The 21,576-nt window shown below is 47.4% G+C and overlaps 1 protein-coding gene across 1 annotated transcript; it reads left to right on the plus strand.

Moving 5' to 3' along the window:
* The first annotated feature begins 286 nt into the window (after positions 1–286).
* SOX14 (SRY-box transcription factor 14) lies at positions 287–1,068 on the plus strand. Its single transcript, XM_017676118.2, has one exon. It carries the CDS (start codon positions 346–348, stop codon positions 1,066–1,068), a length of 723 nt encoding a protein of 240 aa, XP_017531607.1. The 5' UTR covers positions 287–345.
* The last annotated feature ends 20,508 nt before the right edge of the window (positions 1,069–21,576 follow it).

A 21,576-nucleotide genomic window follows, 5' to 3' on the forward strand; every position in this document is an offset into this window, starting at 1 on the left:
GAGCTTCCTGCCCTCACCAGCAAATTACCTGGCCACTTGGTCCCAGAGTCTCCGGTACTTGGGCCCCAGCCTCTGGTGCCCGCAGCCCCCCAACCGGTCGTCCTCTCTTCCCCCACCCTTCCTGCCCCCATTCGTCCCCCAGGACCAGCCTGGGTGCGGAGACTGGCATGATCAGCTGAACTTTGCGGGGTTAGCGCTTCTCTCTGGCTTCGCCTCAGAGGTGCGGAGGCGGAGGGAGCGCAGAGCCTGGGCTCCGGACGCACAGATAGGCAGCAGACGACCGCGCCCAGGCTCGCCGGCAGAGCCCCTGTCTTCCCCACCCCCACCTGCCTAGCCTCCGGGACCATGTCCAAACCTTCAGACCACATCAAGCGACCCATGAATGCCTTCATGGTATGGTCCCGAGGCCAGCGGCGCAAGATGGCCCAGGAAAACCCCAAGATGCACAACTCAGAGATCAGCAAACGCCTAGGTGCCGAATGGAAGCTTCTGTCCGAGGCAGAGAAGCGGCCATACATCGACGAGGCAAAGAGACTACGCGCCCAGCACATGAAGGAGCACCCCGACTACAAGTACCGACCGCGGCGCAAGCCTAAGAACCTGCTCAAAAAGGACAGGTATGTCTTCCCCCTGCCCTACCTGGGCGACACGGACCCACTCAAGGCAGCTGGCCTTCCCGTGGGGGCCTCCGACGGCCTCCTGAGCGCGCCCGAGAAAGCCCGGGCCTTCTTGCCACCTGCCTCGGCGCCCTACTCCCTGCTGGACCCCTCGCAGTTTAGCTCAAGCGCCATCCAGAAGATGGGTGAAGTGCCCCACACCTTGGCCACCAGCGCGCTGCCCTACGCGTCCACCCTGGGCTATCAGAACGGCGCCTTCGGCAGCCTCAGCTGCCCCAGCCAGCACACGCACACGCACCCGTCCCCCACCAACCCGGGCTACGTGGTGCCCTGTAACTGTACCGCCTGGTCTGCCTCCACCTTGCAGCCCCCCGTCGCCTACATCCTCTTCCCGGGCATGACCAAGACTGGCATAGACCCTTACTCATCAGCCCATGCCGCGGCCATGTAACCCCCAGCCCGGCCCGCCAGACCTGGAGGGCGACCTGGAAGCGGGGTTTGCACCCTATCCCTCTGCGCCTAGCCCGGGCCTGCAGACGCCTCGGGGTCAGCCCTGCTGCCGCCACCCCTTACCTACCCCAGACTCTGCCTCTCTCTTCCAGGGGGATGGTTGGGGCGTCCTCCTGGACTCAAGGTGCAGACAGGTGCCAGCAACTTTCGAACGTTATAACAGCTATACTGCTGCTCCTACCCTGACTGTCCCACAAATCTCCGACTGTACCCCACTTTGGACAAAAAAAAGTAGGCAGTTTTGCTTTATTTATGTCCTCTTCTCTCTTCTCTGATGGGCTTTGGACTCCAGAACCCCCAGATCCTGGTATTATAATATCTAGAATATGATACACATTTTCTTCTTTTGCACCCTGAAGAAAAGTTAGCTGTGTCTCTGCGTTCTGCCATCAGACACAACTAGGTGCCATTTGCTCTTCACGTGTGGGGGAAAAGGCTTAAAAGTTTAAAACTGCAGAAAGGGAAACATTTCTATTTAAAATCATGCTATAATAGTGTTTGCTTCTTTAAAGGTAAAAAGAAAAGGACCCACATGGTTATTTTCTTTGTATAAAGCAGTGCTCCTACAGACCTAAGTTTACTTTTAGACAGAATGTTGGGTTATGAAGACAGGAAGTAGAAAGTGAACAAAATTTAAAAGAATAAAAACATCTTAAATGGTCATAAATGTTTTGACGATGTCTTGGACCTGTACCTAGAAGGATTTCACCTCCTTACTCTGTTCATTTGTTGAACAAAGACGTTTTGAATAAAGACAATCTGTCATTGCAAAAAAGCAACTTTTGATGTGCATAAAATCTGAAGCCAGGAGGCCAAGTCCGCTGGGCTGGGGAAGTCGGGTCGCCGAGAGGCCAATAGTGTGTAGAGCCACTCCGGTAGTGGCTGCTTACAGTTGGCCTGCGTGGGCCAAGCCCGCGGGCCGGATGCAAAGAGGCCCAGAGCCTGGGGTTTGTCCCCATCGCTCCCTCGAGATCCTCTTTTTGCCTGTAGAGGCTGGACGAAGGTGTGGGTCCTGGGACGCCAGTCCCTCCATGCGTTCTTCACAAAGTGGTCCAACCACTTCAAGGAACGAAAAAACTAAGACAAAAGCTGAGTCTGGATGCATTTTCTTTTTTAAAATCAAACTCCAAAGGTGTGGAGAGAAGCGCGGAATGTACTGGGAACCAGTTGTGCGCAAGCGGCGTCCTGCCTCCTGCAGTGGGTGTTTAAGTTCAATGCATGGGTAAAGAATGGTAGAATAGACTTTTAAAGGTATTTGAAAACGTTGCTGCTGGATTTTCTCAGGATTTAGGGCTCGATTAAATGACTTAATTCCTAAATTGAAAAATAGAAGTCTAAGAAAAACAGGAAAATATGTCCTAGCTGCCCCTTCTGGACTGTGGGAGACTTTTTACCAAGACTGCAGGTGCAAAGGGAAGGTGATAGTGACATAACTCTCGTAAGGAGTTTCTTTAAAAATCAATTATCTCCTAGCCCTCGGTGTTTAACAAACAAGGAAAGGAGACTTTTTCTTTCCCCGCTGGATTAATGTTAGCTTGAAGAATGCTCTGCTTTTCTTGGGGAGAGATAGGACCTTCTGATGTCTTCCAGCATAACTCTGGAACTTGTTCTCATAGTTGAAGGGTGCTTCTCCCACCCCATCCTCCCAGTCTCACCCCCAAAGCCATGCTCACCCGTTTGTTTTCTGTAGTTGGGTGATTTTCTCACTGGCTTTATATGGTGCGGGATGGATAGTGGTGGGGGGCAGCCTAACGACTTGTCTGCTTCCTGCTGTTAAGGGATTTGGGCGCTTGCCTCTGCCATTTCCAAAGGAATCGGTGACTGAAAGTGCACGGGAAACGCTGTCAACAGACACCAAAGCCTAAACCCACGGATTAACATATTGTCCTCAAACAATTAGAAGTGTTTGAGGTGTTATTTGGAGCCTATTCATCTGAGCCCCTTTGTCAAAGGGGGATTTTCATTATTAAAAAAAAAAAAGTTAGCAGTTGTCCATCTGGCTGAGCTGAATAGCAAAGTGATCCGTGTTGTATATGCTTTTCTCATTAAGAGCTCTTTTGAGACCGATGTTAGAATTAAATGGTATAACACAATTAACATACACGGGCGCTGAATAGGAGGGGACGCCTATAAATAATAGATAGATAAATAAATGAGCGGTCAGGGGAAGGTAAACAAAGGCGGGCTGGGGGACAAGTGGGGAAAGGCCGGGCGGGCTGAGCCACGCTTACTTAGCATCACAAAACCCTCTTACAAATCGAGACAATTAGGAAGTGACTTGCCTCTGGTGGCCGTCGGGTCTGGGGGCTCAGAGCGCTTAGGGAAAGCCCCTCCTCTCACCCCCACCTAGGAAGCCCAAGAGGCCTAGGGCGGAGGCGCAGTGGTTTCGCTGTCTGATATAACCCCAACTGACAGTCCTGTCAGCCGCTCTGATCTCCCGCATAGCTCAGTGTCCCTTAACATCTCCTAAGATGAAGTTTACAGGGCTCTGGGTGTCTCCCCGCAGAGCCCGGTGCACTAGGGCCCTGGGTACATAGAGTGCCTAAGCCCCAAGAGGAATCCGGCGCGCACTGCCCAACAGGGCACCCAGCCGACTCTGGGCGGGGTTAGGTTGGCAAGGGCACCAGGTGTGCCCGATGGGAAAGGGCCTCCTGTGACGGCGGAAGCTGAAAAACTGACACCAGGGTTCCAAATTGCGCCCGGCACTGGGGACTCCAGAAGGAGCCCCAGGAAACTGGGGGACGCGGTAGCGGCTGGATGACTCAGAGTTCTTCCAGCCAGAAGAGAACAGAGGGCCGGCGCAGGTCCCGGGATCTAAAGCCACCGACCTAGAGCGGGCGGTTTTTGCCTATCGCCACTCGGCTGCTTCCTGCCCAGCCGGGCTTTGTCCAGCCGCCTGCCCTCCTTAGGCCTGGCTCCAGCCTCAGCCCCCGTAGGGGCCTGCGGCATCCCAGCCTCCCGCGCCCCGCCGGCCGCTGAGCTTCCACCGAGGTGCGCGGCCGCGACTCGCCCTAACAAACAGCCGAAATCCTTCTCGTCACGCAGCTGACAGGGGCCGATTACTGACTTTGAAGTCGGACGCAGACAAAAAGAAATCCCCTGGGGGGTGTATGGGGAGGGTGGGGGGTAAGCACTCCCTGTCAAACCTGTTCGCTCACAACTGTCTCTTTCTTTCAAGAAAATCATTAAAGCAAACCTGTAGGGAGAGGAGCGCCCCGCCCGCCCGGAGTCGAGGAGAGCAGCTTCTCCCGAGCGCGCAACGCGCGGCAAAAAGCGATCAAGAGTTGCCCCCGACACGCTGTTGACGTCGTCGGGAGAAACCGAACTCCTCGGCGCGCGGGGCGACCGCGACCCTGCAGCAGGCTGAGAGCCCTCTGCGATGGGTGCGCGTCTGGCTGAGTGCGGGAGTGTCGGACTTCTGCTTGCAGCCTGAGCCTTCCTCGAATCGGGGTGCCAGGGAGGACCCGGACTTCTGTCCTGGGTGCGAGTGCTTCCAGGGGACAAAAACTTGACCCCAATATCTGCCGCGCTCGCCTCTGCCGCTCCTCTGCTGGGTGTTCCCCAGGACCGCCGAGCGCTGACCCACACGCGGCTCCGGATGGCAGCGGGCGGCGCGGGAGAGACAGGGGCAGAGTTTGGGGGGTTTCGTTAGGTTTTCTTTCTTAATCCTTGCCAGCAGGGCCACACTGGCTGTATATCCTGCAAGATGCAAGGTCGTTGACCCACTTCCGCTCCTCACCTCTCGCAGAGGGCCTCTGCGGCCCTTCAAGCGCTTCCCCAGCTTCGGGTCCTACTCCAGAAACCTTTGATTCCCTTCCAACTTTTCGAGTTTTGACATATATAAATATCAATTTCCTTAGAATTGCTAACTTTATAGCGGGAAAAGCCGGCTACTTAATGTAAATCACACTGCGGTGTGAGTGACTGACCTCTGAAACCCCCTTAATATATTTGCATTGTAAAACAGGATCTACATAACCTCCCTGAATTTCCAGTCACCTAAAGCAGGGTGATTATTTTGGTCAGAGTGGGGCCTAGGGGACTTTGATTACATCGCACCAACTAGGGACACCTTCCTAGCCGGCAGCCTTGAGAGAGACAACCGGGACTGCCAGGGCCCAGAAAACTTGGCAAGCGTCGCTCCAGGAATGCCCTCGAGGACTTTGTTTCCTTCAGCTCCTTCCCAGCTTAGGCCTTGTCACCATTATTCAAGCAGACAATGAATTGCAAGTCATTTGAATTTGAACATCAAGTATTTCACAAGATTCGAGTAACCAACTCTCATCTCTTTATTTGCTGAGTGGTTGGTGCGCCATGTATGAGTGCACGAGCGGAAGACAGAGGCAGAGGGGCGCATTAGATGTAGGTACAGGAGATTGGGTGCCTTGCTTCCCGCTTCCGTCCAGGGGCACGCCCTCCTAGCCTCGGGCCCTGCCCCGGGCTCGAGACCCAGCGGACCCAGCTGCGGGACGCTACTTGGGCTGATTCCTCCTGGGCGCTGTGGGGATGGGACTGGGCCTGGAACCAGAAACACTGGCGCTGGGAGGCCACAGAAAATTAAGAAAATAATGAAGCCGGGGCGGGTGGAGGCCGCTAGAAATCCTGGGGCGTCTACACAGAACCGGAGAGTCGCGGTCGCCGCCGCCTAACCCCGGCTCTGTGGGCGCTGGAGGCCCGCGGCTTGGTAGTCACCCCTGGCACTGGGAAGGGGACTGGGGCGGAAGAGAGGGGGCTTTGACACCCCCTCCTCTCCCAGCCCTGGCCCTGAGTCCCGCTGAACCGTCACCCGCCGGGTCCTTGCCGGGGCAAGATGCGCTCTCGACGAGCGGGTAGGGTCACAGGCCCGGGACATTCTTCAGCGGCTTCTCCAGATTCTCAGTCTTCTTTGCTTGAACGCCTGCGCCGGGCGTCCTCTCCGAGCCCCGCAAAGGCCCCAAGCGTTTGGTTTGAGTTGGGGAAGGGCATGGGCGCTCAGGCCGCTCAGAGGCTGAAAGGAGTCCGCACGTTTCCTCTCTCCTGCCAAGTGGAGGAGTTGCGCTACTCTGGAGACCAGCGGGCATTTCCAAAGTTTTTCACTCTTGGGTCCAGAACAGAAGCAATCATTCGGTCCATGCCTTCAGGGCAGGGATGGAAGGAACTTCAGAAAAACTCGGCCAGCTGGCCAGACCTCACTCAGCGGCGAGCGGAGAGGAGACGCAAGGCCAGACCCGACGACCGCGTGCGGAGGGCTCCCCCCGCTATCGAGGTTGGGGCCCGCTTCGGGTTCCAGGCCGAGGCATCGCTTGTTGCTCCCCGCTCCAGAGCTCAGTCCCTCCTGGGTGCCTCGGGGCCCAGCCTCACCTCTGAACCTCGAGGCTCTGCGGGCGCTAAGGGAGGCAACGGGAATGCGGGAGGTGGGTGTGAGGTGCGCGGGGCGTCCCGCGGGCGAGGCGGTCGCGGGGCACAGCCTGGCTGGCGGAGGGCGGAGAGTCCGGAGTCCTGAGGGCATCAGAGCGGCTCCCGACTTCCCGTAGCCCGGCCGAGACCCCGCGGGCTCTCCGGACCCCCGCCCGGGGACCGAGGGAGGAGGGCGAGCGGAGGGAGGGAACCGGCGGCCGACGTGAACGCCGCTGGTCCCTGTTCGCCTGGCACCCCCCGTGGCGCAGCGAGTCAATGGGATTTGCACACTCGAGGTGTAACAGCATTACTGCATTAATTACCATTTCCATTTCACGTCCAGATTGTTTACTTATCTGCGGGAAACATATGTCGGGAGAAGTTCACATTCCGGATTCTGCTCCGCTGCCCAAGGTGCAATTCCAGGGAGGCAGCAAGGGGGAGGGGAGGGCTTCAGATTTTTTATTACACCCTCTCGCCTTATCTGCCGCTGTAAATTATGAGGATCCTCCATTGAGCGGCATATGGAGATTATATACTTTTTTGAATATCGTTTCCCAAAGCCTGCAGATTTTCACTTTGAAATGAAACAATCCTCTGCCGGCTCCCCCGGGGCTGGGCGACTGCTGCGCTTCCCCCAAGCGGCCCGGGTTCCCTTTCTACATGGCCGGGCGCGCACCCCGACCCAGTGCCTAGGCCAGAGCCCAGCGAAGCCCTGTTTTCCATGATTTCAAATAACCTCTCTCGGGAAAAACTCATCCATCCGAGGTGTTTGAGAACCAGGGTCCTCCCTTGCTCTGTTTTCTGCGCCTCACCCCCAGGTTTCTCCTGCGCGTTTTGCTGCTTTTTCATTTTGGATACCCGCATAGACGCGAGCCCACTTTTGCCCTCTTCCTACGCTGGGCGTCTCCAAACCCGCGGCAAGGGTTGAGAAGTCCACGCCTGCCCACAGCAGCCTGCCTCACCCTCACGCACCTCAAAAGTTTCCCAAGGCTCTTGGGATAGCGAATTTTGGCTTCATTGTGTGGGGGCGGCGGAGGTGGCGGGGAACGTGCCCCGGCCTGTAACCGCTTATTGTGAACCCGGAACCGAAATCCTGCGTGGAATACAACTGCTTCCCTGCTCCGGGATAAGCAGGACCGACCAGAGCAGCGCGCACCGAATCCCATCTTTCTTATCTCTCCGAGACTCCTTTCAGGCTGAGATCAGAGAGGCAAGGAAAAGAAAAGACAATCATTGTTCTTCTTTTTTAAAAATTTAATATACCAAGCCACCCGCTTAGGTCATTTATATGCTTAATTTAGTGATAAAAGTCAATAAGCAGCATCACATGATTCTCCCTTTCTATTTCTTTTGACCACATTTTCCCATAGTTAATTGGGAAAACTGTAAGATACATATGCCCCTGGTTTTTTTTCCGTTCAATGCTTTGTCTGCAATGCAATTATAATAGCTGTGTGTTTGTAATGTAATTTGTTTGCTTTTCAAGAACTTAAGGAAAAAATGCTTTTATGCAATTATTTTTCATCTTTTTTAGGGTCCAGTTTGCAGGATTACACAAACTCCATATGTAGCCACCCATCCTCAAAAGCCAAATACAGAAATTTCCTTGAAATTCCCATTTTGATGATTCTAAAGATCCCATGGGAAACCGATTGGGATGTTATTCCAGAACAATCAAAGCAATGCCATAAAGCAGAGAAGAAGTAAAAGGGAAGAATAGAGAAATAAACAGATTCTTTTCCATCAAGTATTGTTTTGGGATTTCTAATTTTTTCAAGACCTCTAAGAAAATTGTGAGGTGTCACTTCTCTCTTCTGGGACTATCTGTAATTGAATCTAGGTCACTATTCTAAAGCAAGAAAAGTCTGCTTCCCACTTTCCTGCATCAGCCTGAAATTTGGGGGAGGGACAAGGGTCTTGCAATTTCATTTAAAATGTAATGGTGGATGAACTGATAAGCAAATAGGGAAAAAGAGTCTGCTTAAAAGAAAAAAAAAAGGCATGGTTTTAATATGCTCCAGATGGGGGGAAAATGATTTACATGAGAGTTTATTTCCTCTTTGCTGATATGAAAGAATTACAGATACAAAACCCACTGATCTATAGAATAAAAAAAGAAAAGAAATGTTATTTTCCTGTAAAGGTGTCAGTTCATTTATATTCATTTAACCATCCATCCATCAATTCACTTTCTCACTCCTTGCACATTCTCTCTGGCTCTGTTAAACCTTCCCCTACCAACACACTTTGCTAGAATATGCAATGAAGTTTTCTTTCTTTGAAATAATGTGAGATTGAGATTAAGTTGGTAAAGATAGGTAAAAATGCAAGTTTTTTTTTTTCTGTCTTTGTTTTTAAATATCCCTGATAATTTAACACTACAATTTTAAGGCAAATTTTTAACCATATCCACCTTTCATTCATGCTGCAGTTTGAGCATATGCAGTATGCCTAAAAGATTATATGCAGAGGATTTGCAATTGTTTTTCCATAAAATATGCTTGCAGTAGAAAGACATTTATCAGTTAAAAACCTTTCTGTAACATAGAAATATACCAAAGGAGGAATCCTTACGTATAATCAGATGTTGGGTCAATAATACATTGTTTCATTAAAATAGCTGCTATAGGTAAGAACAAGTCCACATTTCCTGAAGATTTTCTGCTTGGTCAAGGTAAGAGTAGCATCTAATCTTTTGTGTTGAAAGTTGCCAGGTCTAAATAATTGTGTGGTAAAATTTGCATGTACCCAAAAAGAAATGGGAGGTGCTGTCATTTGGGGACTTCGAAGTGGAGGAGATTACTTAAGAATAGGTTTTACTTTTCCTAAATTAAAAGATGATGACCAATATAACAGACACTTTCTCCATATTCTCCCAAATAAAGGGGTGATGTAGTATCACCCCCTGTTTCAATGCCACCCAAATGGATGAATGGAGACTTAGAAACCTAAGAAAGGAAAAGCCCTACCTTCAACATCTGATGATCATTTTCAGAAGCAAGAAAACAGTAAATGCATCCTCAGAGAATAAAGCATCGCCAGACTGAACACTAATTCTTTAATTTTCTTTCTTTTTCTTATTCCTTCTCAAGAGCGAACACTACTGTCAGATCAAAAGTTTCCTTCTGTTTAGTTTTCTTTTTAGGAAGGTGAACACTACTGTCAGATCAGAAGTTTCCTTTGTAGGTCTTCATAAATTATCAGCATTATTCTTCGTCATGCTGGTTTCTTCCTGGTCTCGCCGCCTTCTGCTGTGGTAATGCATGTTCTTACCCATTTAATATTTAATCAAACAAGCTGGATATGAGGCAAAATGAGTTAACATTTGGTCAGAAGTTGAAATGTCTCATGTGTATTTCTTACCTCCAACTCCAGTAGACTCACTTGGAGTAAGTGCTTATAATATAAATCAGCCAGATGAGAGCGCACATTTAAGACATTTTGAAGTTTCTTCTTACCATTGCCTTTTACCTCCTGGGTTCTCTGGAATGTTTGTGATACTTATCCCTAATAAGAAGGATACGTTTGCTTTGAATTATCTTTGAAAGCAGAATTGACAAGAAAAAAAATTGAAGGCCTGAAGGTGTGTCATATGTAGAAGAGGTGAGCTGAACTTTTCTCTGTCCAACTATTTTCTTGGTTTATGAACATATTTACATTTTTGTATAGACAGCTTATACTTTGAGTTAATGTGAGCAGAAATAAGGTATAAATAGGCATGACTCCCTATAGCTCCAGCTGACACCTGGCATTCAGACCCTCTTTGTTACCACAGGCTTGATGAAGCTCAAAGTATATTACATAACTATAGCACAGGCCATGGCCAGTAAGGTGGAGAGGATTGGAATCAGATGGGTGGTCAACCTGTTGTCAAATTAACAACCTTACTTCTTTTACAGATGGTTGAAGTTGCTCCAGCATTTTTTGAAAACATATTTTATAGCAAATAGAGGAAATGAGTGATAATAGAGGTGTGTTTGGATTTTTTATTTTAGGAAGAGAAATTCCAACAGCAAATCTGAAGCCAAGCCTTAAGATTGGTTCTATCTGCCATAGCCCCTTCCTTCTGCAGGTGGCCACTTCTGGAGCTTTCTTGGCATACCAAGACTGCCTGCCTCTTTGGGGATAGCCTTTGGCTCTCCCTTGACAGCCCACAGAGGACATTCCACAGGGACATTTTATTCTTGTCTTCTTTTTTTAATGGAAACTGAAATTAGATCATCTCTACTATTCACCACTGAGTAATATGATGGACATCTGAATCACCAAAACCACTGGGAAAAGGTGCCCTTAGCCTTTTATCTATGAGACAATCTAGAAAAAACTGGTAAATTTTATTTGTGACAAACTGTTGCCAAAATGAAAATTACCATTGTGATTTCATTCTTTTTAGTTGGGGAGGGCTCAAAAGTAGGACAAACTCAGAAAGAAGAAAAACCTTTGGATTGAGACCAAAAGGAATATGTATTAATTTCTGTCTTCTGGTCGTCCTCTGAGTTTCAACTAAATGTTGAAGCAGGATTCCTTTAGTTAATAAAGGGGAAACAAGTCGAAAAGATCTTGATTCATGAATTCATTTGTCAACTCCTCACTTTTCTGAATGGGCACCCAGAAAAACACAGAGCCCTGATGCTCAAGCCACACACCACTGTCCCTGAAACAGGGTGGGGGAGGGCTGATGGAGGGAGTGGTGTGCCTCTGCTGGTTAACCATAAAGGTTCTAATAATCGGGCATTAGTTCCCTACTGAGGATATCAAATTCAAATTCACTCTTACACTCTTTCCCTTGATGAGGGAAGGCAGCATCAAAAGTTCTGTCTGTCTTTCTAGGAGAAATCCTTGGTACTCAAAGACACAAAACCTGGAACACGATCAGACCAGCTTGGAAGACTCCCAGAGCCCTGTGGAGCCATGGCTGGCATGGGAGCCAAAGTTTGAGCATCAAGCCTTAGACCATTCATTTAATGAAGCCCCTGGCCTAGATGCAGAGAAACAAGTGAGGAAACTCATATTTACTCCAAGGGACAATGACTGTGCCTGGATTGGTGGGTAAAATAATCCACTGGATGCAAATGGGTAAGTCTCTCATCTCTTTGAAATGAGTGACTGAGAGAAAAGCCAACATTATCAACCATGTTTAGGTACCATCTCAGCTAGTGCATTAAGTGAGATTACTTTTTCCTTCAGGTAAATGTGGTTTAGGGATGTGTTTTAATTGATTGTATTTCTTTCCAGGACTCTGAAGATTTGTTTCCATCTTCCCGAGGGAGATGCACTCTGTTTGCAACATGAGAACCGTGATGGTTTGTTAGATGGGGTGAATTGAATACTCTGCACAAAGAAGCATGTGAGGTGCCTTATATAGCCCATCTTGTTAAATTCTCCCAAAGCACCAGGACGTAGGTGCTGCTATTACCCCTATTTGGAGGAAACTGAGGCTCAGAGACATTAATTCACCCAAGGCTCCCAGCCTTACCCAATAGAACTGCTATCTCAGTGCTCACTGTCTGCCCACTGCTAACTGTAAAATCAGGGGCTCACTGGAGGGTGGGTAAAGGAAGGAGCAAAGACCCACAGAATTTGCAGCTGGAGAAAAGACCAAGGAAGAGGAGAAAATGTAGAGCTTCAGCTAAGGTAGAGGAGCTGCAACGTTTCCCCTTTCTCAGGTGGGTGAGTAGGATATGCAAAATCTAAGCAAAACAGCATCTCCGCTCACTGGCTGCTTCTAAGTCTTGCAGACATGGCCAGAGACAGGTCATTACCAAGTAAATCCCAAAGCTTCAGAGATCTGGAAGGGGCACATCCACAGACAGAGATTGCCTGCAGAGTCAAGTAGATGAGGCCCCAACCCCTTCCAGACTCATTTCTTGATGTTCTCTCTAGAGGGCCCTCCTGTGCCAGAGAGCTTAGCTATTGAAGGTATAGTATGTTGGGAAGGGGAAAAGAAAATTTTCTCAAATCCTGTTTCTCATTCTCCTGCTCCTAGTCAGGCTTAGTAAAATCTGTTATCCTTATCATACCCCTGAATTCTTTAGCCAGGTTCTTTAAATCTGCTGAGCCTCTGTGTCTTTGCCTTAAAATGGCTTAAAGAACAATTTTATTTTTTTGCTTGCTCATCCTGTATCGAGCTCTTGCATATCAATCACAGTGTACCAAGTGGTATTCCATTTCCTTGCTAATAATTGCTTGTACTTGTTTTATCTCTCTGAGAAGATCAAAGCTTGCATAAACAAAAAAAGTTACTGATTGCAATGTTTATATTTAAAGCAAACGTCACGACATTCCAGAGCCTCTCAGTTGCGCAGTCCCTCTTGGGCACGATTTTTACAAAACTACTTGGAAATATGCTCATTTACTCCTTCCTCTTCTAGTTTTATAATTGTACCTTCAACTGGAATACAGATGATTCCTGACAAGTTACATAAAAAATGAAGGTATGAAGCCAGAGAAGGGAGTCCACGAAGAACTGAGAAGCAGAAACCCGTGAGCAAGTTGGTAATTTTATAAGAATTTTAAAAGGAGATTTGAAATGCTATTGGTTTTCCTAAGACTTTTATTCGTGAATTGCAACTGATGACATGATCACTTGAGTAAATTAGCTTTGTATGTAAGGACTTCAGATGAGTGGATGTGTGTTGGGCAGGTTTCTCAATAATATGGACAGAAAGCCCTGCCAGAGGCTGGGAGGGCAGGAAGACGGGATGCCAAGGAGAGCAGTGCCAGAGGAGGCTGTGGGCTGGCTCTGGTTTCTGCCCTTTGGAAAGGGACAGAAGGTCAAAGCTGGCCTTTTCTTGAGTATCACCTTCACAATTTTGGTCACATCCACCTATAACATTAGTTAGTTTATATTTTTCTTTAAGATGACTTTTTTTTTTTTGCTTTGCCTTATCCTACACAACAATGTACATGAATCGTGAGTATGCTGTCATAGTTCTTTGGTAATATTAACTGAAATTAGATCTCTTTTCCCCGTAACAGCCATAATATCCCATGTCTCACACTAAGAAACACTGAAGAAATATCAGAGGAGTAAATTGATTTGCCTGAAGTCACACAGCCTGACCACAGGAAAGTCTGGTCTATAGCCCAAGTCTTTGGGTGTTGGCCCAGCACTCTTTCCTTCTAGGTCTCATATTTTTCTCAGAAGCTAAAAGAAAGGCAAGTGGCACTTTCTCTTGGGGGAAGAGGGTATGAAGGTTCACCAGGTTCTCTCCTCAGTCTACTAATTATATTGTGTAACACCCAATACATTTCCATGGGAATTAGGGGGAAAGACAAAGGCCTCCATGAGAAGAAGGGACCTGAATGGGCTTTGAGAGCCAGGGGCTCCCCATCCTCTAAGAAGGTCAGCTGGGCAGGTGGTGTCAGGAAAGGAAGGGGCAAGGCCACAAGCTCTACGCAGTTCTGATGTGGGCAGTGTCTCTGTGTAAAGACACAGCGTATCAGACTCCGTGGCCAGCCGAGATCCCAGGGCTGTGCACAGCCCCACTTACCTCACTTTCCTGGATATTTGTTTTAACTTGGAGCACCTTGTGGCCCAAGAGGACTGAATTTTTAATCTATGGCCTTGCAAAGTCTTCAGCTGTTTCCAGAATGTTGCCGCCTCTCATTTGTCACTTTCAGCACAGATGCCAAAGTAGCCTTCAGGAAATGTAACAACAACAAAAAAAAATGTCAGTGGAGCGGTTTACCCCCGTAGAAGAAAAACGGGCTCAGCAAATCGAGTATGTTGTTGCAGACCGATAGAGGTTTTATTTATCTGAGGGTGTGATGTCTTTTCGCAAACTACCTTTATCCCTCTGCCTCATTTCCCCCAGGAACGGCTGAGTCACTGCGCCCCCCTGCGGCGCCGGGCTGCAGTGATGAACCGTGTGCGACACCTCCCTCCCGGGCCTCCGGGCTGGCCTGCCCGCCCCCCAGTGAGCTCCCTTTTGCCACAGTCCTCACAGCTCCCTGTCTGTAAGTATTATCTTTGGTTTGCAAAAGGAACTGGAACTCTGAGCAGTCACATGACTTCCTTCTAGTCTCACAATGCCACTAGGAAGAGGGCTGGAACTCAGATCCTTTCCCTCCCAGTTAGGGGTTCTTGCTCTCACCCCATCGGGCCTCTGCACCTGCATCCCCGCGTTTCTCTTTGCTTCCTCAAGTCCACACGCATTTTCTCCAGAGTCATCAGGTGCTTCATCTCACCTCTGCAGTGGTAACTCATTCATCAGGACTTCTCTCTCTCGGGTTTTTGTCTTCTGTATCGTTCTCAGACTTCGGGTTATTATTTTGGTTCATCACCTGGGCGTCACCGTGAGACCTCACAGACTTGAACCCTAGCTCCGCTGCTTCCAAGCTGTGACATCTCTCTGGGTTTCACTTTCTTCATCTGCAAAACGGGCATAGAAACAGTATTAATCTCACAGGATTGTTTTGAGGATTGGAAGACATTATAATCATGAAGTGCTTAGTACCATAACACACTTAACAAATGTCTGCAATGATTTTGGATTTATTATTTATTTTCTCTCATTTAAAAAAAATCACTTTCTCCATATATTTTTTATAGTGAATGAGAATATCTGTTTAGATTCTGTCTATCTTTTCAAAGTGGTATTATTCTTTCACTTTTTAAAGTGACACAAAGAGAATCCTCAGCCTTTTTCCCTCTTGCCAAGTGGCTACAGTTTGCCCATCAGTATACATGTTGTCTCTTTCCCTTGTAGCACAGTTGGGAGTAAAAACAGTTTAGGAATACTTTAATTGACAGATCTTATTGGTTTCCTTCCAGTTATATTGAAAAGAAAAAAATCTCTCCTGTTTCAGAAATATTGGCCTTTTTGGCACTCAGGAGTTGGAAACAGCAACGGGGATTTCAGCGAGTTTCTCAGCTCTGAGGTCAGAGAAAACACTATCCCTCTTCGGTTCTCAGATGCAGCATCACCTCGTACCCTGTGTCCCTCACAGTCCCCTTCGGTAACTGTGTCCCTGAAGGTCCACGCCTGTTTTCTGTGCTTCCCTGAGTCTTCTTCCCCAGAGCCAGCTCTGTTAGCTGACCCCTCCACGCTTTTCCCTTCCTCTTTCCCTCTCTCCACCTTCTACCCCAGCTTCTGCCTTTTTTCCCCCCTGTATATACCCTTAGTCATTCAGCCCGCAGTCATGGAGTGCTAGCTGCATTCCAGCACCTTTTGCCACTAAGGATTCAGAGGGAGACAAGGCCAGACCTTGGAGACTACTGTCTTCCTTTTCGTGATGAGAATGAATATAATTCCTGTTCTGAAACTATCTGTACTTTATCCACTCTGTCTAGTTACCTGGCACTTATGGCCTGTATAACTATGGGCTATTTACTATACCTCTCAGGGTCAGCTTCCTCATCAGTTAGAAAGAGGATTACAACAGCAGTCCCGAACCCTTGCCATAGATGAGTGGTAAGGATTAAATGAGGAAACATACAGGGCGCCCAGCCTGAGTTTGGCTCATACTGAATGCGCAGGAAATGTAGTGAATGTCAGGCACTATTATTAAACTGTATCTATATGGCAGAAGCCACTGGGGTGGAGTACTGTGTTAACTCAGACTTTTTCTTGTCTCTGTTTCCTTTCCTATGATTTTAAAGCAGGAAAACCCTGTAAATATTTTTAATGTCAGTTTTGTAGCCATTGTTTATACAATCTAGATTCACTCAATAACCTCTCCATGTTTCTGTACAGACCCAGTGAAGTGTTAGGATAATAAACAAAAGGAGAGGGGTTGGTCCACACCTTCAGGGTCAGCAAACAGAGTTTCAACCCAGATAGTATGAGGAAGGAGTATATATGAATTTACTAAATTCTAAAGCTGTGGTCTGTGAGTATATGGGGCTTTATAAGTTCAAAAGTGAGAAAATCTTTGAGAACTTTGAGGTCAGACTCACATTATTGTATAAAAAATAACCAAGGACAGAGAGGCCAAGGTGCCATGGTCCAGGTTGCACAGGAGAACTGTGGCAGAGCGAGGTCTTTGGTGCCTACCCCTATGTGAGCTCCACTTCACATGCCACCAGGACAATAAATGTAAAAGTGAAAAATTTAGCACAGTGATTTGAAAACCTTTTGACACTGAATAACTTTTTTGTACCTATGTATATATCATGGCCTCCAATGGCATGGTCTCTGGGCTTTCATAATGGACAAGCACATATAAACTCTTATAATAATGAGCACTCTCACTAGTGATATCTCAGAATAATAACTGCCTGCATATCGACGGCCTGCTCTGTGCCAGGGGTTTGTATTCATCCTCTCATTTCATCCTCACTCCCAGTCTTCAGGAGAGATGTTATTCTGCTCTGAGGAAATTGAGGTGCAAGGAGGCTAAATATGCCCATCGTCCTAGCAGCATAGGTTGATTTTGAGATCTGTGTGTCTTCCAAGAACATTTATTTTTCCCTGTGTCACACTGCTTAATTCATGCTCAGAACTGACTTCTTAAGAAAGTGACAAAAAGAGGGGAACAGTGTGTGAGAGGAAAAGGGACAGAGGGAGAGGATAAGGAAGTTTTAGAGAGCCTTCCTGGAAAAAGCAAGTTTGTGAAGAACTGTGGGAAAGTGTGTAGGGTGAGAAGGGAGAATAGCAATAAAAAAGTCAAGTCTTGTTTACAAATGGATTTTCAGTTTCTGTGTCAGTTTTTTAAAAGGTTGCTGCCTTTATTCAAAAATATAAAATATGGCAAGGCTGGCTTTTTCACTCGGCACAATTTCTTCCATTATGTGACATTCTTGAAAAGGCAAAAGTATAGTTACACAGGCTCAAGGGTGGGGGAAGGTTTTTTAAAAGGTTTTTTTTGGCTAACAAAGGGTACGCACTGGACATTTTTGAGTGAAGGAAGTGCTCTGTATCCTGATTGTAGTAGTAGTCACACCAGTGTGTACATGTTAACATTCATAGAACTGTACATCAGAAAGGGCAATTGTACTGTACCTATTGAAAATAAAACAAACTGTCACAAAACAGGGCACAGAAACTCACTGAAGAATGCTTATGTTGTGTTCACAAGGATACAGAAGTATCTAGTTAAATTGGCCACTCCCTGGTCTGTCGTCCCACGCTTCCCACTGTGTAGCCTCATGTCCAGCTGACCTTTCTGTGGTACCAGCTGAGGGCCCTGGGCCTGTTCCGTTAAGGTCATGTTCTAGCTCTTCCATGGGCCCCACTGTTCCATATGAGCCAGTAGGAAATGGGGTGGAGGGGTGAGAGGGGAACCACATTCAGGTGGGAATATGTATCTAACTAACAGTGTATTTTTTGTAAGGCCCAATCACCACAGAGTATGGATGACATTTCCCCCAAACCTATTATCTTATGAAATTAAATATAGGTAAAGAGATTCTCTAAAACAGAATGTTACCTTAAAGTAGCATTAAACCCTCTTGCAATAATAGCAAGTGCCATCATTTACTGAGTGCCTACTGAAGGGGTCAGGAATTTTATCTACATGCATTGTCTCATTTCTCCCTCACACTCATCAATCAGGGAAAGGGAGGCCATTGCTCACTTGAGGAAATTAAAGCCCAGAGAGGTGGAGCCACATGTACAAGTTTACAGAGCTGATCTCTGGCAGAGCTGGGGTTCGCAACTCAGTCTCAGACTGTAGCAGCTGTGTCCTTCCTCTGAGCTCCAGTGGCCACTTCAGCTGGGGCCACCCAGTTCTACTAAGGAAACGGCCCTGCCCCATCTCTCCTTTTCCTCCTCACTCCTCACCACCGGCCACCCCATTTCCCACTTTGTCCACTTGGTCTTTCCCCAGCCAAATCTGATCCCCTCTCACCCATCTCCTTAAGAGGTTCTGTTCCTGCTTTGAATCCATCTTTTCTCAGCCTCCCCATCCTTCCTCTTTGTGCTCTGGTGTGTTCCACAGCAACTCCTTTTTTCCAATGTGCGTGGCAACAGATTGGAAGGTTCCACGACCTCCCCCTTACATTCAATTAATCTGCTAGAGCTGCTCACAGAACTCAGGAAAACACTTACGTTTACCACTTTAATAAAGGATATAAGTCAACAGCCAGATGAAGAGATACATAGGGCAGGGTCCCAAATAAAGGAGCTTCTATCCTTGTGGAGCTTGGTGCCTGGCTCCGTGGCATGTGGAGGTATTCTGGTTCCCCAAATATGGAAGCTTTCTCCAACAGAGAAGCAGAATGCAAAAGAGAGAGCAAAATGCTTTTCTCATGGGTTTTTGTGAGAGCCTCATCTCATAGTCATGATTGACTAAATCACTGGCCACTGACTGATTCAGCCTCCAGGTCCCTGCCCTGGGGAGGGGTCCAAAAGTCTCTCATTAATATGGCAAGACACCCATTTCACCTTTAAAGCTCTAAAGTATTTCTAGGAACTGTGGAGATCAAATAAACCTGAGAAATATATTTTTGGTCAACTGAGTGACCAAATAGATATTTCTTACAACTCATGATATGGAATCTGGGAACCACCTCCAGTAACTTGGGTGCAGGGGGGCACCACATAGTCGGAAGAAGATGAGCTGCTGGGATTCCACATGGTCATCCACACTGGGCCTTCCAGACCTTGTCACAAATGCTGGTCAGGTTTTATTGGTTATTGGCTTGGAATCAGAGTCTGTTATTCTCTCTGTATTCATAGATATGAGTGTTGGAGGGAACCTCAGCCCTTATCTTGTTCAAGTTCTAGAGATGGCAGAGAATTTTATGGGCTGACTTGGGAATCTAGTAATCATGCAGATCTGTGGTTCTTGACTTGTGTGCATTAGTAGCTGGGAACTTGGTAGAAATGCAAATTCACAGGCCCAAGCCTAGACTTACTGAATCAGAAACTTAGGATGACACCCAGCCATCTGGGTTTTAACAAGGCCTCTAGGTGATTCTGAAGTACATGCAAGTTTGAGATCTACTGATCTGAAACAGTGTTTCTCAAACTTCAATGTGCATAAATATTTCCTGAAGATAGGGTTGCCAGATTTAGAAAATAAAAATACAGGTAGACACTAATAAGCTTTTCATTGTTTATCTTAAAATATAACTGAGTGTCCTGTGTTGTATCTGGCAACTCTACCTGAGTATCTTTTTAAAGTGCAGCTTCTGATTCAGTAGGTCTGAGGTGAAGCCTGCGATTCTGGATTTCTAAGCTCCCAGGTGATGCCAGAGCCTCTGAACCACGCTGATAATAAGATCTAAAGCTGCTTGTTAAATGTACATGCCTGGGCCCTCCCTCAGCCCACTGAATCAGAAAGACTAAGGGAGACATTGATTTGGAATATTGGAACTCAGTGACCATGAGTTCTGAGTCACAAACATCCCATTTACAAATTCCAGAGAGACAGTCAGTCGTAAGCTCGGATCCTACGCATAGGCGCAGCCCTCATCCACACAGCAGTTGGTGGAGATGAGCCAAGAAAGGGGTGACTCAGGGGAGAGGCAGGAGGAGAAAGGACACTTGCTGAGGTAGATGGGGAGGTTACTGAGGGGGTGGAAGGCCCAGGGAACAGGAGGCCTGGTGCCGGGAGGGGAAACCACACAACTCAGGGCTGTGCTTCCCCCAGGCCCACCCAAGACTATCACATTTTCTCAATGTGGCAAATGCCAGTAAGTACATTTATTTGCCTGTTCTTGTACTGAGAACTCTATGTATTACGTCTCATTTCAGTTTATTCTCAACCAATGCTTTCAGTTTGAAATTCTCCCTCTCGTTTAGTAGAAGAAGAGCCCAAGGCTTAGAGAGGCCAAGCAGCTTGCCTAAGGCCACGCACCGGGGAAGTCCTGGAGCCAGGATTTGAGCGCAGGTCTGCTCCAAAAGTGCCTCTCCACTGCGTGCCTCACAACTGGCCAACACTCATTCTTCTAGAAGGTGCTGAAGCACAGTGGTGGTTCCTGGAGAAAGCTGGCCACCACCCTCTACAACTGCAGCCACAGAGCCCTTTCTTCAGGGCATCTTCTCCAACACCCACCCCGCTGGGCCTCTCCGCCCCATCCCACGGCACCCCGGAGTATCACCTGCACACACCCAGCCTGCTCCCTGACTCGCCCGCTGGTCGACTTCCCCCTAGGACTGTGCCTTGCATGGTGGCAGCTCCCAGAGAGGGCCTGGCCACCGCTTCATTAGGCCCATTAGCTCCCTGCCTTTGCTGTGGCAGGATTACTCATGTATTTATTCTTGATGCACTCTTTTCCTTTTGATCTTCTGGAAGAGCCACTTCAATTTAGGTTTCTACCTGGACATGATGAAATTCCAAGCATGTTCTCAACTCCATCCCAGGCTTCAAGGTGTATTAGTTTAAAGAATTCCTCTCCATCTGAGGAAATGATATTGGTCTGAGCGATGCCATAGAGTTGAAGGTCCCAGACTCACTGTGGGTAAGAACTTAGAATTTCACTCTTAATCCTATTGATTCCTCATCCTTTTGATCTTTTCAGCCCTTGTCAGGAGAGTTGAGTTTGTGTAATCTGGGGAGGGGAGCTGATTGGCTCTGGTTTTATTATGACCAGTTTGTGTCATTTAATTAATGTGAAAAGCAGCAGCCAGGTGCCAAACCACTTCAGGACACCCTCTGCTGTTGCAAAGCCCAGACCCTTATTTGGGTTTTAGGAAAGTAACTTAATCAGATCATCAGCCTGGGATGGATTTTGTTTTGCCTTTAAGCAAGCTCCAGTAGTCCTTTGCTGAGTCCCTTACTGAATAGAATAACCAAGAAACACACAGCCCTTTTCAAAGAGGAGAAAAGTAATATTTTCTGAGTGTGTTTAGGTTGTTCCAGGCACTTAACTCACTTAATCCTCTCAATAGCTTTAGGTCGTAGATCTTATTATCCCCATTTTACAGATTAGAAAGTCTGGCCTCAGAGGTTAAGAGACATGCCCCAAGTTCAAATAGCCAGGAAATGACAAACCTGGGATAAGAACTGAAGTCTGTCTGATTTCAAAGTCATTGTGTTTTTACACTATGTAGGTTGGAAAATTTCTTAATGCCTCCCAAAAAGTAAAAGAAGTTGTTTCTGTTGCATTGTTTCAGTGTTTTCTAATGAATGAAACGTGTTATTTCAAACTACTGGGTTCTTGCAGAACCAAGAATCATTA

This window comes from Manis javanica, chromosome 3 (genome assembly GCF_040802235.1).
Source record: "Manis javanica isolate MJ-LG chromosome 3, MJ_LKY, whole genome shotgun sequence".
Lineage (NCBI taxonomy): Eukaryota > Metazoa > Chordata > Mammalia > Pholidota > Manidae > Manis > Manis javanica.